The sequence below is a fragment of the Lactuca serriola genome, chromosome 4 (assembly GCF_051521515.1).
Source record: "Lactuca serriola cultivar US96UC23 chromosome 4, Lser_US96UC23_V15, whole genome shotgun sequence".
In the NCBI taxonomy this organism is placed as follows: Eukaryota; Viridiplantae; Streptophyta; class Magnoliopsida; order Asterales; family Asteraceae; genus Lactuca; species Lactuca serriola.
The window spans coordinates 61,684,955-61,702,511 of record NC_136411.1 but is presented as its reverse complement, the minus strand read 5'-3'; the positions used below and the strand labels follow the sequence as shown (position 1 = coordinate 61,702,511).

At 37.9% G+C, this 17,557-nt stretch overlaps 1 protein-coding gene across 1 annotated transcript; it reads right to left on the bottom strand.

Moving 5' to 3' along the window:
* Positions 1–2,037: 2,037 nt before the first annotated feature.
* Positions 2,038–3,147, bottom strand: LOC145098427 (F-box/LRR-repeat protein At3g26922-like). Its single transcript, XM_079036065.1, has one exon. It carries the CDS (start codon positions 3,145–3,147, stop codon positions 2,038–2,040), a length of 1,110 nt encoding a protein of 369 aa, XP_078892191.1.
* Between the last annotated feature and the right edge of the window lie 14,410 nt (positions 3,148–17,557).

The following is a 17,557-nucleotide window of genomic DNA, read 5'->3' as shown; positions in this document are numbered from 1 at the left end:
GCTTTAGGTATTTCAATTATGATAATGTTCTAACTATCCTTATAATGTAAATGTGGGGGTTAATTGAAGCAGTGAACGATTTATTCCCAGACATAAAACACAAGCAATATGCTAGGCATGTTTTGTCCAACTTCAAGAACAAATTTCATGGTGCTCAAATATGAGGCAATGTTTTGGAAGACAAGTAAAACATCAACTGAACCTCTTTTCAAAACTACAATGACAAAGATTCAAATGGTTAGCCTGGCTGTATATGTGCACCTTATGGGGAGGAATCCAAAATCATGGTCCAAATCATTATTTCAATGAGGATGGGGGAGTGATGTTGTTGAGAATGACTTATCTGAAAGCTTTTAACAATGTTCTCTTAAATGCAAGGAAGAAGCCCATTATTACTATTAGGGGTGTGCATCAAACCGCATAAACCGTCCACACCGCACCAGGATCGTTCACCATACCGGTTCAACTAAATAACCGGTTTTTAAAACATTGGTTGTAAGACATGTTGCAAGTCATGAATAGAGGGCAGACGTTCTCACCAAACCGTTCGCAAGATTCATGTTCAAGGAAATGAGAGAAAGGCTGGAATGAAAATTCTGAATTAAGGGGAAATATGTTGGTTTAATCCATAATTTTTTAGGGTAAATTGAAAATTTTATGCACTGTTTATTAGAGTCTTTCAACAGGCCATGTAGGCCATATTACCTTTTCTTTAGGCGTAACCAAGAAGTGAGTTTGTTGCCCCCACAATTCTAGGTAGCATTTCTTTTATATAAATGTAGCTATTTTCCCTTTCATTTTGAGCGTATGAAATATAAGAAAAAATCTGCCCCAATTTGCTCTGTCTCTCGATCAATATAATCTCAGGTGTGTTTTGCCCTCTTTTGCCCTTCAAAATACTCTTACAAAACTGTTCTAGGAAGTTTGTGTATTTATCTTTTCAAGATATTCAAAGTCCCTAGAGTATCCCTAGCTAAAGTAGAAGGTATGATGAGTAATTTTTTTTGGGAGGAGAGAGATCTGTGATAAAATGTTACACCTTGTATGGTGGAAGAAGGTGGTTCCCCCTAAATAAGTTAGCGGATTGAGGATTTAGTCTTTTTGCTGCAAATAAACCGCTTCTTATCAAGTGGCAATGGATATTTTGTTAATACAAATGATGACGCACTTTGAGTTAATTTGATCAGAGCACTTTATGGGGAATCTAGACTTTTCTAAGTGGTGTTGGTTCTAAAAGTGGTTCAAGTCTGCGTGTGAGTATTGTAAAGCTATAAACAAGTTGGGTGATCACAACTTTATGATGGAGAATTTTATGATCGCATCAAATGGAATTTTGGCACGACAAATGGTATGGTAAAATTCATTTTTTCTAGTCGGTTTTTGAGGCTATTTGCTTTGGAAACTCAAAGAGACTGCAAGGCGAGTTGTGTTGGGTTGAGGATGATATTGAGTTTTGGTCTGGAAGGGGAGGAAGAGGATTAATAGGTATGCTCCAATAAAAGTTCATATTCATGGGTGACAATAGGATTGGATAAATTAGCCACTCGGGTTAATTTTGATAGGTTGGGTATAAAATTACAGTTATCACTTGTATATTTGTAAAGGAGATAATGAGACAAGCGATCACTTATTTTCACTCGAAAGTTCAGTGTTTCATCTGAAAAGAAAAGTAGCAATAGAAACTATGGAAGTATGCAATCCAGAAGATTTAAATAAACACAAAACATCCATATATTATAAGTTTAACAACATTTGTAGCCAAAACCAGCTACCAAGCATGTATTATAAGTTAAACAACATCTCACAGACAAGCATCTATGATATTCTTAAACAACGGGTAGCCAGGAGAACTTCTGATATGAAAAGATTAATAGAACCTGAAAATTTAAAATTATCAGTGTAAGAAGGGGTAAAATGGAGATAAGTACATATAAATTTAACAATAGCTCAAAAAGGAATTTGACATGAATAAGTATTAAGAATTTAGATTGATCTTACCTGATATGATAATGACCGACTGGTTCATTGCAGCCCATGTCAATCTATATATTCAATATAAGCTACACAACCTGGAGAACCGCTACGGAAATAACTTAAAATATCATCAAGCACAACATGTTTTCGAAAGATAGAACAAGGCATTTCATCCAAAGTCAAACTTTCTAAACTCACAAAAGGGCAAGGTCTCCTTTCACGTAAGCCACAAAACCTTGAAATATACAACACGGCATCTTTGTCTAAAATAAGGTGCTTTACCTTGTGAAGTTGATGAAAAGTGTTGATCATTGTTTCAACATAATTTGGTGGGTTTTCAGTAGGCCTATCATAAATGGTTCGAAAGCTTACCATTTCTAATAAATCAAGATCATTGGCTAATAACAAAGACGGAGTCATGTGATCATATATGAAAGATGAAAGATTCGGTGCTGAGATCACAAATTGACAAGAACGCACAAGACAGATTAATGTGAGGTTCTCTAATGCACTTGATGTGATATAGAATGTACGAACATTCCATAATCGGCAATCAAGAAACACAAGATATTTCAGATTTGAAAAGGAGGAAAACAATTCTAAGGATCCATCGTCGTTTGGAGGATCCAGTGTAAATGTAACCCTTTGCAGATGTAAAGTAGTTAAAGTAGGCAAATACCATGTCAGATTTGGAGATTTTAACAACTCAAAATCGATATCCAAATAAAGATCTTGAAGAAAATGAGATTTAAGCAACGACAAATTGAATCCGCCACGTCTAGTTGGTATATCATACATGTACAGAATGCTGAGCACTTTAGTGCCGTGTGACATTGAATATGCTATGATCTTTTTGAGAAGACGGATGGGGATCGAATTTGAAATGATGTCAATGATTGGAATTTCTGCATCTTTCTTTCGTTTAGATAGAAATTTATGCACAAAATTATCGAATTTATGACCAGTGGAGAGATCGGTCTTGAATTTGAGACGTGGATGGCCTTTCCATGTATTTCTCCACCTACGTGACAAAAGGCTACTTTGAACAGAAAATTTTGAGTCTAGAAATGAGTAAATGTGATCAATCAAATCATCGGGCAAACGGGAAATTCGATCTTCTTTGATCTGTTTTTTAGCCCTCTTGCTAACCCTCTTTGATTTTCTCCGCATCATTTTTGATATGAAATCTATAGAATAGGGTTTCAATGTTTGATTTTGGGGCTGTGTATAGAGAGATACCCTTCATTTTTTTGTTTACCATTATATATAGCCATATGACGTGTGTCAGTGAACTTTCCAAAAGTTATTACTCACCGCTAAAGCATGGAATAGATCAGTCAAAACGGATGAGAGTTGTACCAAAAGTTATTACTCACCGCTAAAGCCTTTGGCCTAGCGGTAATGAGTGAATCTCTCAACTGAGAGGTCATGGGTTCAAATCTCTTACAAGACATATGTGGTATTTAGGAGTAGGTTAGCTAGTTTTCCGTTTCAAAAAAAAATAGTATTAAAAATCATTGAACCAAAACTAAATAGTACTACAAATCTGCAATTGCACTTAACAAGAATCCAAAAAAAAAGATAGTATTAAAAATCATTGAACCAAAACTAAATAGTACTACAAATCTGCAATTACACTTAACAAGAATCCAGTGTATCACGGGAAAAGCAAACATATTGGGATCAAGTATCATTTTATCTGTGAATTGGCAAGTCATGGAGATGTTGAAGTTATCTTTTGCAGGAAAAAATATCAAGTGGCTGAAGTGCTTACTACTAAGGCATTAAAGGATGGAGATTTCTTAAAGATGAAAGAAAAGATGGGACTTATGCAAGTCCAGCGTATAATATAGACTTGTACATGGAGGAACTATGTTGCTAAGTAGTTACCAGAAGTTACTTAAAGGAGGTGGTTAAAGTCAGTTACATTGAACGCCAAAAATGGGAAAGGTTGCAATGCTTCGTGTCTGTAAATATGTGATTATGTACTATGTTAAGAATTAATGAAGATTTGTTTGCTTCTTAGTGAAGATAAGTTTTCATTGTTCTCAGTATAATCTGTTACACAATCTATAGAAATCAGTGTAATTAACAATCAAAAGGAAACAAATTATGCTACATCAGAATAGCAATGTAATTAACAAATAATAATACTTTTGAATACAAGGAAACATGTTATCCTTCATGAATGCTGCAATTATGAAAAGATACCATAAAAACACAACAATCACAAATAACTGCATTGAGGCAAGTTGTTGAACAAAAGGAAAACTGTCACCTGAAGAAATTATTTACTAAGCATGGGATTATTCGTATATGGAGAATGCAAATTCAATTGAATTTTTGCTTTGACTTTAAAATGCAAAAGGTATCATTATAGAATGAAACATAAAAAATTTGTATAACAGAAATGTATAGTTGGGCAATAAATCTTCCTTCTTACTTGCGTAGAATTAACACGGAAAGTGTTATTTAAAAGGAACCATGTAAACAGTGCAACACTAAAAAGTTGAGACTACAGATGAAGAACCCTGCTTTAAAACAGTGTATGAGGTTCCAGAAGTCTACTTATAATACAAGTAAAATATAAGAACAATGGAAAAGGCTTGATAACCTAAATCACATCCCAAAGCCAAGTGCTATTTTGTTGATTAGCACACTACCAGTGGTTATTACTTCTAAGGTAATTGTCTACCAGTGGAAAAGTTAAATACCCTAATTGGTTAGATTTTCAAAGTAAATTGTCTTAATAGAAAAGAAATAAAAATGCAATATCTTCATGGGAATATAGTGAAAGTATACCACTATAAGTTGTAACGAAAAAAATACATTTTCAAAGTAAGATATTTTAAAAGAAACAAATTAGTGGTATAATGTCTTAATAGCAAAAGGTTAAAAGTTACAATGTCATAATTTGCTAGATTTTGAAAGTAAAATGCTATAACTTGTTAGATTTTTGAAGTACAATGTCTTGGTAGTAAAAAAAAGTATAATTTCTTAATGGGAAATTATAAAAGTATAATGTTATAATTGATAACTAAAATCAAACAAATTTAAATTTCAAAGTACAATTTCTAAATAGGTTAGATTTTTTAAATGCAAAAAACTAAAAGTACAATTTTAACCGGGTGGGTCTTGAATGTATAATGTTATAATTTTCAAAGCCAAATGTCTTAACCAAAGTTAAAGATCTTTATAAAAAAAAACTATTAAAAGTAATGCTTTAGGTGTTCAAAGTGCAATGTCTTAGTAGGAAAAAAAATTAAAATACATATTAAAATATATTAGATTTAAATAAATTATTAAAGTGCAATGTTCGAATAGGAAAGAGGTTAAAAGTTCAATGTCTTAATAAAAACAAATTTGAAAATAAATTTGTAACCAAAATAAAAAAGTTTCAATTTACAAAGTACAAGGTCTTAATAGGAAAATAATGAAAATGTTGGGTCTTAATAGGTTAAATATTTAAAGTATGATACTATAATGGTTAGATCTTCAAACTACACTGTCTTATCAGGTGGAAAGTTTAAAATTACCATGGCCTATTAGGAAAAAGATTATAATTATGATTGCCTCAGCTCACAAAGGTATCATGTCATTCGAAACCAAGTTCTTCAGTCTTGCGTCGAAAAAACATTCAATTATAACATACCAACTTGTGAGACAGTGTGGAAAGGATTTTTCATTTTTACCCTATGAGATATTTTGCATGTATATTAAGTGTTGGCCTTTTTACAAGCCTGCAATCAATGGAACAGGTACAGGGGCAAAAAAGGGAAAAAAAAAGACAGAGCACACAGGTGCTTAAAGCTTGCAGCTTTCTGGAGCCTTTCTTTTGACTAAGCTCAAAAGGGAAAAGTGATAAATACAATGTTACCAGTAGCTATCTATTTAAACATGAAATAGTGCTAAAATTTCTGCAACTACCCCTACTAGCTTAAGAGTCGGACTTTCAACAGCCAACATGGCTTGAATTATTCAGCACATAAAAACATGACATAAAACAATTAAAAAAAACTATTTCTGAATTATTCCATCATTCTCCTCCCTAATTCAGAAGTCATACCTTCATTACCCCAAGTAGATCACGCATCACTTCGAATTTCAGTCTTCCAAGTGGCTTTGTCAAAATGTCTGCTTTCTGTTCTTCACTTGGCACAAATTTCACAGAAATTTCCCCATTTTCTACACATTCTCGGATGAAATGAAACCGAATATCTATGTGCTTACTCCTTCCATGGAAAACAGGATTTTTCATCAGGTCAAGGGAGGACCTGTTATCCACGTTTATTTCAACTGGGGGAACATTTTGACCTGTTATCTCTCTCAGAAGTCTTCTTAGCCATATCCCCTGACAAGCTGCTAGAGTAGCAGCCATGAACTCAGCTTCACAAGATGAAAGGGCTACACACCTTTGCTTCTGAGATGCCCATGTGATCAGGCTATTGTTCACATAATATGCCATGCCTCCTGTACTTCGTCTATTATCTAGATCATTAGCAAGATCACTGTCTGTGTAACCAGTGAGACTTACATTTTCTTCCCCTTTTGTGTACCTTAAGCCAAAGTCCAACGTACCTTTTATATACCTGAGTATATGTTTTACAGCTTGTAAATGTTGACTTGTTGGCTTCTCCATATAACGGCTCACAATTCCCACTGCAAAGGTGATATCTGGTCTAGTGTGAGTTAGGTACCTTAATGCTCCAACAATGCTGCGATACTCAGTGGGGTTGACCCAATCTCCTTCTCCATTCTTTCTCAGCTTGAGCTTGTGCTCCATTGGGGCTCTTGTGGGATTGCAATCCTTCATCTTTGTCTTTGATAACAGGTTTTTGGCATAAGCTTCTTGCTTGAGTGTAATCCCCCCTTTATACTGTTTCACCTCTATGCCAAGATAGTATGTCAACAGTCCGAGATCACTCATCTCAAACTTGATATTCATGTCGTGTTTGAACATCTCTACATTCCTTGAGCAGTTTCCTGTCACTATTAGGTCGTCTACATACACACCTACAATTAGAACATTCCCCTTTTCCTTCTTTGTGTAGACTGAGTACTCATAGGCACATCTCTTGAATCCGAGAGCCTTCAGATGTTGATCCAGACAGGCATTCCAAGCTCTAGGAGCCTGTTTGAGGCCGTACAGGGCTTTCGACAATTTTAAAACCTTTTGAGCTTCTCCTTTCTTCTGAAATCCTTCAGGTTGCGAGACGAAAACTTCCTCCTCCAAATTGCCATTTAGAAATGCTGATTTGACATCTAAATGGTGTACCTTCCATCCGCTTGACCCAGCCAAAGCAAGAATGAGACGAATTGTCTCTATCCTTGCCACAGGTGCGAACACCTCTTCAAAATCGACTCCATGCTTCTGTACATACCCCTTCGCCACAAGCCGAGCTTTGTGCTTGATAATCTTTCCTTCTGGATCTTTTTTCAGCTTAAACACCCATTTTAACCCGATGGCCTTTCGATTATTTGGAAGATTCACCAAGCACCAGGTGTTATTCTTTTCGATCGAGGCTATTTTAGCCTCCATCGCCTCTCGCCATTCTTTCTTTTTGCTTGCTTCGAGATACGATGCCGGTTCCTCATCGCTGTGAGTCAAGAGTAGTTCTTCAGGGGGTAGAAAAATCTTGTCAGTGTTATCATACAACTCTGTGAGCGTTCGATAGCGTTTGGGAGCACCACCGCCGGTGGAGCTCGAAGTGGTGGTAGAATTTATCGAAGAGTTTTGGGGGAACTGAGAAATGGGGGAATTGGGTGTGATTGAGGAATTTACCGAGGTATTTGGGGTTACCGGGTTCGGGTGACCCGATTCATTTGTCTGGTCAAAATTGTTTGACTGCTGCGACGCGATTTGATCTGGTGTGTCCTGCACCCATTCTCCCCATTCTTCTTCATCATCAAAGAATTCACTTTCAAGATCAAAGCCTTCAACAGTGAAGCTCATTCCTGGCATAGCTTTGATCTTCATGCTATCTTCCCAATTCCAGGCTCGTTTTTCTTCAAATACCACATCACGGCTCACGTACATTCTTCCGGTATCTGGGTCCAATAGCCTATAGGCTTTTGAGCCTTTTTCAACTCCAAGATGAACTAGCTTAATGCTTCTATCTTCCAGCTTCTTTAGGTGACCTTTCATAACCTTCATATGAGCTACACAACCAAATACGCGCAAATGATTCACCTGTGGCTTTTTCCCGGTCCATATCTCATATGGAGTTGCATTCTTCAAAGCCTTTGTATGTGCCCTGTTTAAGATATAAACAGAGTGGGTTACAGCCTCCCCCCATAATACATCAGGCATTTCCATTGTCTTAAGGTTGCATCTCGCCATTTCAAGTACTGTTCTATTCCGTCTCTCTACTACTCCGTTTTGCTGTGGAGAGTAAGGAGACGTATAGTGTCTCTGCATCCCTGTTTCATCACAGTACCTTGTGAATTCATTTGACAAGAACTCACCTCCCCTATCGGTTCGTAATACCTTCAACTTCTCCCCTGTTTCAGTCTCAACTTTGTTTCTGAAGTTCTTGAACACTTGTAGTGCCTCATCCTTTGTTTTCATCAGATGTATCCACATTACTCTGTTGAAATCATCAACAATCAGCATAAAGTATCGATTCCCGGAGGGTGTAGGAGGTGTGACTGGCCCACACAGATCACCATGGACCAGTTCGAGTCTTTTCTTTGCTCTAAACTTTGTATGTGCTGGGAATGGGTTTCTCGTTTGCTTACCCACCAGGCAGCCTTCACAGGGTGTCGATGGTACTGAGAATTTTGGTATTCCATTGATCATTCCTTTTTCCACCATTTGTTTCATGGAATTGAAATTGATGTGCCCCATTCGTTTGTGCCACAACCACATTGAATCATCAACTTCGACTTTGAGACATACCGCCCCGAATTCCTCTAATTCTATTTTGTAGAGTCGGTTATTTGATCTACGGACCTTCATCAACAATCTTCCAGATGGGTTGCGAACCCATAGAAAAGGATCTTTAATCCTTATTTCATCTCCTCCTTCTGCTAACTGTCCCAAACTAATGATATTACTACACAAATCAGGAATGTAGTAAACTTCATTCAGTTTTTGTCTCCCACCATCTTTGCATCTAAATACGATTGAGCCTTTCCCTTCAATCTGTACTTTGGATTCATTGCCAAACTTTACAAAACCTTGTATGGTCTTGTTCAGGTCTGTAAACTTGGACTCGTCTCCTGTCATATGATTGCTTGCCCCCGTATCAAGATACCAAATACGAGACGAGTTCTGAGAATTACCATGAGTTCGTAGCCGAGGACTGATGTTTTCTTCATTCAGAAATACCTTGTTTCCATCTTCATATGTTGCGAGTAACAGAGCAGGTTCGTCATCTTCATCTTCCCGAATTAGATTACTTTCGTAATTTCGTTGTTTCTTTGGATTTTTACATTCGGCGGCATAATGCCCAAATTCCTGGCAATTATAGCACTGAATCTCGCTTTTGTCTCGATTACTCGACATATGTTGACTTCCCTCTTTCTGATGGTGTGAATTTCCCCTTCCACGACCACCACGGCCACCGCCGTTCCTTCCTCTGCCTCTACCACTACCTCCACGAGAACCTCCGAATCCACCCCGGCTTGACTTTTGCTTTGGATCACCCACTTGTTTCTCTTTGTTTCTATCGGACCACTCTTTGTGAGTCAACAAGAGTTTCCGATCATCGCTTTCACATGAGCTCTTCATACGTTCTTCATACGCCTTAAGCCTCCCGATTACTTCCTCAACGGACATCGATTCCAAGTCTCCAAATTGCTCGAGTGTCGAGGCAATCTGAAGAAATTTGGACGAAACTGCCCTCAATAGTTTCTTCACAACTTGAGATTCTTCTACCTTGTCCCCCAAGGTTCTTAATGTACTGACTGTGTTGATGATTTTTCCGATGAAATCATCAACACTCTCCGTTTCTTTCATGCTCATGGCTTCAAACTCAGCTTTGAGTGTTTGGATCCTTGCAACCTTCACTCTATTTGCCCCTACAAACATGATTTTTAAGGCTTCCCAGGCTTCTTTAGCAGTCTTCTTCTCCGCCAAAGTCATCAGTAAATCCTCAGGTATCCCCTGATAAATGGCAGCCAAAGCCATATTGTCCTTCTTTGCTTCAACGAGGGTGTTAGCAGTTCTGGGTTCTACTGCATCCCAAACACCCTGGGCCAACATAAAGACCCTCATTTTGATTGCCCATGCACTGTAATTGCTCCTTGTCAACATCGGGTAGTGCAGGGTGATTTGCCCGTCTTTGTCACCATTCCCATTGCTGCCACTTCCTGCCATCTCTTCTTCTCTAGGTTGATACTTGGGCATGTACCAGGTATGCTCTGATACCACTTGTTGGCCTTTTTATAAGCCTGCAATCAATGGAACAGGTACAGGGGCAAAAAAGGAAAAAAAAAAAAAGACAGAGCACACAGGTGCTTAAAGCTTGCAGCTTTCTGGAGTCTTTCTTTTTACTAAGCTCAAAAGGGAAAAGTGATAAATACAACGTTACCAGTAGCTATCTATTTAAACATGAAATAGTGCTAAAATTTCTGCAACTACCCCTACTAGCTTAAGACTCGGACTTTCAACAGCCAACATGGCTTGAATTATTCAGCACATAAAAACATGACATAAAACAATTAAAAAAAACTATTTCTGAATTATTCCATCATTAAGTAAAATTTGGTTACATACCTTGGCACTATATATGGTCGTTTTGGCTTTTTTTTAGATTGCTATGAGCTATCAAATGCTCCCGTTATCCTATCAAATAGCCATAAAAAGATGATGCTTTAGACAATAATAATTGATACATGTAATGATGTTGGAATACGTAAATTAACACAGTTATGTCAACTTTATAATCTTCAGATATCTAAATAACATGCTGCAAAGATTACATTGACTTAATAGAACTACCACAAATATGTTATATTCATGTCAGCTAAAAACCAAACTAATCCCTGTGCAAACTGGATATTTCTAATCATAAAACAGATATTAATTTCAACCTTAACACTTTTTAAAACCATGACTTGATCCAAGATTTTGACCAGATTTATATTATTAGTAAAATGCAAATCAATGGAAGTGAAACAACGCTTAAAAAGATTTGACTAAAAATTCGTTAATTTATAAAACTAGTTACAGATGACAGAATCTGAAAGACAATAAACATCCTCAAGCAACCAAGACATTATCAAATGATTAACAAAGCCACATAAACACATTCTGGAACAAGCCAAACACTCGCCTGCTAGAACAGATTTTACAAAAAAAAAAAGATGTAGAAGACCCACGAAAAGATAAGCAAAGCCAAAACATCTGGTGTAGTTACTTAGACCGATAAAATTAGAGTTAACTGAAAACCTTGCCAACGAAAAGATGAAGAAAAGACAGGGTAAAATACTAGAAACCCCCGATAAAAAGAAAGAGAACATGAAAAAAAAAATTAAAAACGACACACCAATTAACCTTCGATTCTTTCTTATTAACCATAGACCAACTTTATTTTTACATAAGAAATCATAACATCTCAATTACAGGAAACCCTTTAGAAATAAGATATAATAAAGAATACAAGCGACAACAGTGAAAACTTACAACGATCTTGAAAAAATCTTGGATTGGAGATATGGCTGTGAGTCTCTTACGGGTCTCCATGGGTGTTTACAGAGATCGCTATGGGTGTCAGGGTGGTTGGGACTGTTGAGAACGGAATGACTAAAATAACGTATATATATATGAATACGGATCCAACCCTATCAATTTCCAACGATAAATTATATCTCCGGCAAAGGATATGAGTTTGGGGGTCTCCGGAGATCGGTATGGTCTCCGGTGTTGCTTCGGTCGGTTGAGAGCGGAATGATGACCGAACCCTCTAGACTTCCATGTTCCAACGGTTATTTTTCAAAAGCTTCAACACTTTCTAAATTCATCTTATAAAAAGCAACATTTAGATCATCTGTGTAATTTCTGTTTTTTATAAAAGAACTTAAACTTATTAATATGTTTATTTATTAATCGTAATAGACTTTACAATGTTCAAAGGAATTTGCATTTAGATCGCATATAACTATAACGACCCATTAATTTTAATCATACCAACTAATTGGCTGGTATCGGCTTGTTTAATATTTTAAGGAGTTTGGTTACAGGAGGCTATTACCTCTGACCATGGATTGTTTATGTATGTGGCAGCAACTTTGAAGGAGTTTGGTCAATGGATATGTGAGAATTGCATGAAGCTTCATGTCCCGAGTCATTCATGTCACCACCCGGGTGGCTTAATTAAGTTTATTGACGGGGCTGATGACATTAGCAGGCATATTGTTGGTATTCCAAAGCCGCTACCTAATGAACTGGAAGCCGACCTCAATGATGGGTTGGTGATGGATGCTCAACTACTTGATCGTGTTTTTAAACTACCTATCACCACCGTCAAAAGCATCCCTCATAACTATCGTATGGCTTTCTCTTAGGCTTTGAAAGTAGCCCTTTCCAAGGTGGTTGCTCATCCCGTATAAGTTGAAGCATGGGTTGCTTTGTTAATTCTTCATATGTGTACTCTTCAGGTGTTCATGCCCAAGAATAGGCAACAAAGTAGGCCTAGCAATAAGAAGTCTTTGCAACATCGTAATATCTTAAGCGCTTTAACTACGTAGGGGAATGAAGACGATATCGTCAAGTTAGTTATAAACTTAGTTGACAATGCAAGACTGGACCAACAAGACAAAAAAGAAGAGTACATTCAGGAGAAAAAAACACCGGGCGGTACCAATATCAGACAATGTCTTCGTAAGGTTGCCGATGGACATTTTACAGCAGCAATGAAAGTTTTATGTTATTCGGGGGTTGCTCCATTTGGGGGTGATACCACGAGGGCATTGGAGGATAAGCATCCATACAAGCCACCATATGCCAAGCCCAACACCATATTTTCAGAACCTCTCCTTGTAGTGGATGTTGACAATGTCCTTGGGGAATTAAATCCTTCCCTAAAGGTACATCGTGTGGGAGAGACGGGTTGAGAGCTCAACACATTTTAGATGCCCTTTGTGGAGAAGGTTCGGCTATATCCAAAGACTCCTACGTGCTATTACATTTGTGGTTAATCTATGGCTAGGAGGAAGATACCCTTCAAGTTTGGCTGAATTTGTTGCCTCTGCTCCTCTCACGCCGCTGTTAAAACCTGACAAGGGAATACGACCTATTGCAGTAGGCATTAAATGGAGATGTTTGGTTTCCAATTTGGCTATGAAACATGTTGGCAATAAAATGGCCAAGTATCTCAATGATTTTCAGTTCGGAGTCGGGGTGTCGGGTGGCGCTGAGGCCGTATTACATAACGCCAATAGGTTGTTGAGTGAGCGCCACGATGACAGATCTCTCTCCATGCTTACCATAGACTTCTCTAATGCCTTTAACCTTGTTGACAGATCCACATTACTTCATGAGGTTAGATTGAGGTGTCCCTCTATATCCTTGTGGGTAGAATTCCTATATGGTCAAGCAGCAAGGTTGTATCTAGGCAACCTACATGTTTGGTCCACTACTGGGGTTCAACAAGGAAACCCCTTGGGACCACTTCTCTTTGACCTTGTGTTGCACCCGCTCTAGCATAATGTTAGAGACAATTGCAATCTTCGTATCCATGCATGGTACCTTGATGATGGCACACTTATCGGAGATTCGGAGGAGGTGGCCAAAGCATTGGACATCATTATGGTGATTGGCCCAAAGTTGGGCCTTCAGCAAAATATCAAGAAAACCGAGCTCTTTTTGCCCTCGTGTGATGGTAGGAAGTTACATGACGGGCTATTCCCGGCTGGCATCAGGAGACCGCCTTTAGGGGTGAAACTTCTTGGGGGAGCTTTTAGTAGAGATGCTAGTTTCATTCGCAACTTAGCCATAAAGAGAGCCGAAAACGCTATGAACTTGATGCGCCTTCTTCCACAATTTCCTGACCCCCAGAGTGAGCTCCTTCTGGTTCAGTCATGTATGGGTATTGCTAAGTTTTCCTTTGGGCTGAGGACATGCCAACCCGTTCATATGGAGGAGGCAACAATATTATTTGACAATGGGTTGCGCGGGGCAATTAAGGACATTGTGGTTTGTGGTGGCTCTTTCTTTGCCGACATACAATGGTGAATTGCTTCTTTACCTATTAGGTTTGCAGGTTTGGGTTTATACTTGGCAGTAGAGGCTACCTCATATGCTTTTGTTGCCTCAAGGGCTCAATCTTGGGTATTGCAAGACCATATCTTACGAGATAGCGACATATATGGTATGGATTATGATTATGATTGTGCCTTGGCATCTCTTCGTAACAAGTTCCAGATTTTGATGTTAAAAATTTTACTACTAAAGACACACCCCCTCTAAATCCCAGAATACACTGGCGAGTGCCAGTTTTCGTAAAATTGCTCAGGACATGGAAATGCAACTCGACATGATGTCTCGGTAGAAAGCGGTTTTCCAATGCTTACATGCACCACATTCTCAAGATTTTCTTCTAGCTATCCCTATAAATGGTCTTGGCCAACACATGTGTCCCGTGGAGTATCGTACTATTCTCAAATATCGTCTCATGATTCCCATATTCCCAGCTGACGAGATATGTCCAGTGTGTCGCAAGGCATGTTTGGACTCTTTTGGAGAGCATGTAGTTCATTGTAAAGAACTCTCGGGGTTCAAATACAGGAACGATATGGTTAGGGATGTTTTGTTTTGACATATTTAAGCGTGTCGGGGTTTCCGCTAAGAAAGAGGCACCTAAAAATTTCTTGACTGACCCGATTGAAGGAAGGTCAACCCTCAAACCAACTGACATTTTGATTGTTGGATGGGTTAGAGGAAATCACGCATGCGTAGACCTTACAGGGGTATCCCCTCTCGTGGGCTTAAGGGATGGGGGCTTCACGGCGGAATAGACTACTTTAAAAGCAACTACAGGAAAAGTTACCAAAAATAAGAAATTGTGCATGGAAAATCAACACGTGTTCATACCATTTGCATTTGATATATTTGGTTTCCTCGTGTCGGATGCGATAGAGCTTCTTAATAGAGTACAACAGATCATGCATAATAATCTAATATCCCCTAGATCCTCGGATATAGTCTTTAAAAGAATTAGCTTTACCATACAAAAGGCTTAGCGGCGCAACTTGTTGCCCGTTTTTCATCTCACTCATTGTACGATGATAATTAAATTGCTTTATGAAAATTATATTATTTTGTAAATGATAAAACTATTATACAAGTAAGAATGGGAAAATATTATATTAGCCTAATGAACTTGTTTTAGAAGGTCACCCATCTGTTTTTTTTTTTTTTTTACAAAAAGGGAAGTAAGTTACATTTGATTGTTTTAAAACATCCTTATGTTAGATGATACCAGTTTAATAGGTAATATGGGTGTTACAAAACAAATAACGGTACTATATCATTAAATGATTTTCACGTGTATACCCTTTAATTTGAAATGTTTTAAATAAGATAATTTCGTTCTTCACTCCCCTAGTCGTCATTAAAAAAAACTCTTGCTCTTACCAAAGTTCCTATCGATGACAAGATTCATCGCAATCAAAGTTCATTTCCAATGTGTGTTCATCAACAAATCTTTTTGCTACTGTGATGGTATGTGTTTGAGAATATCGATTTTTTTGTTATGTCTCGTAAGGAATTTGTTTGTTTTCTTAAATGATTCACACAAGAGAAATGTGAGAAGCTTTATTATTGTCAGCCAAATTTAGAAATCCGAGAAGGTTTAACATTGATGTCTAATGAAATTGAATATCAAGAGTTTATATACATTGCTTATCGATGTGAAGTACAACTGCATGTATACATGGAACATTTTGGTACTAATCTGCAGGTAAGTAAGGAAAATGAAATTGATGACAACTGTTCTGTTAGGTCAAGCATGTCAATGGAAACGGAAGATGGTGTTGACCTAACTGAGTCCTTCACTCCGATGAAGAGCAATATTAAAGGAGTAACCTATGATGGAGTAATTCAGGACAATGGAAATGGGGATGTCACATAAGTTTTTTTTTTTGGAAAGAGAACTTCCCTAATGAGGGTTTTTGCCTAACTTTTGATCATCGACTAATCGCCCTCTATAAACATGAGACTATGCCACATGCCCTGGAGTCACTAGAGGTGATCCTCCATGGGCACATGGGTTGAGTAGTGTCAAAATTTGAACATGAGTCAATAGGTTATGTAACGCCTGTGTTTCTGGGCTTGTCATTAATGTTGGTATAATAGTCTACGTTAACCTTTGTAACCCGTTTTGAAATAATAGAAGTGTATTATTTGAGTATTATGTATTATGTGCTTAATTGTGTGTCTTAATTTAATTAAGAATAAAAATAAGCATCAAAATGAAATTTTAGATAAAGCCGATATCTATGGATAATGTTGTAGTAGTTGAAACGAGGTTTCTGTGCATATAAAGAACGCCAAAATCCGAGTTATAACGAAGAAGTTATGACCTGTCGAAGTTTCGCGACAGAACCGGCACGACCCAGCGCGACGTAAATAGTGAATTTAAGGTAGATAGATATCTATCCTTAGTGATCTAAATGAGAATTGAAGATCTCATCGATAGTAGTGCAACGACGGAAAGACGAACGGAAACGGAGTTCAGATGAAGGAGTTATGAATTTCGAACGGAGTTTTCCTGTCCCGGCCTACTAAAGATAATATATAAGTAATATACTTATAATATATTAAAAATAAAGTCAAAATTAGCCAATGGAGTCTAAACGAGAGTTGTAGAACATAATCTCACCTTCGCGGCGATATAAAGAACGTCGAAAACGGAGTTTGTATGCGAAAGTTATGAATTTCTAAAGTTCGGGGCGCGAAACCCCAAAACTGTCAGAGACCACGACGTGGCAAGCAGTGTCACGACGTGGCAAGTCTCCTGACACCACCGGAAGGCCCCCAGATGCAACTTGGGATGACGCATGTAGTGACGACCAAGCACACGACGTGGAAAAAGGTTGCTACGACGTGGCAAGGGCCAAATTTGCCCTATAAATAGATTTGAAGGGTCAGCCATTTAGGGTTGCTATTTTCTCTCTTCTCTCTCCTGTTTTACCTCAATTTGCGTGCCAGAAGTACCCCGAAGCCCCGGTAATATTCTCGAGCCCCGAAGCAGGTCCCGAGATCCCAAAGATCCCGAGAAGTGCGATTCCCGAGCCGAAGCTCTGCCCGCGAGAAGTTCAATTTTTGTAGAGATCTTCCAGATCTGCTGAGGATTACTACTTCTGCAAGTAGTAGTGCTGTCCGATCATCTTCTGATCAAGTGAGTGTATACTACCTTTCATAAACACGATAATAATACAAGTATGGTTTGAGTGTATTAAGTATATTGTTGTTTATATGTGTGAGTGTGTAGTTACTTTCTTCTAACGCATAATTATGAAGTATTTTATACGAAATACGTGTTATGTGTATATTTTGTTGTTATGTATGTGAATGTATATTCACTTTCTTCTATCTTATAGATCTGATTATTTCTCTATGAAATACGTGTTATGTGTG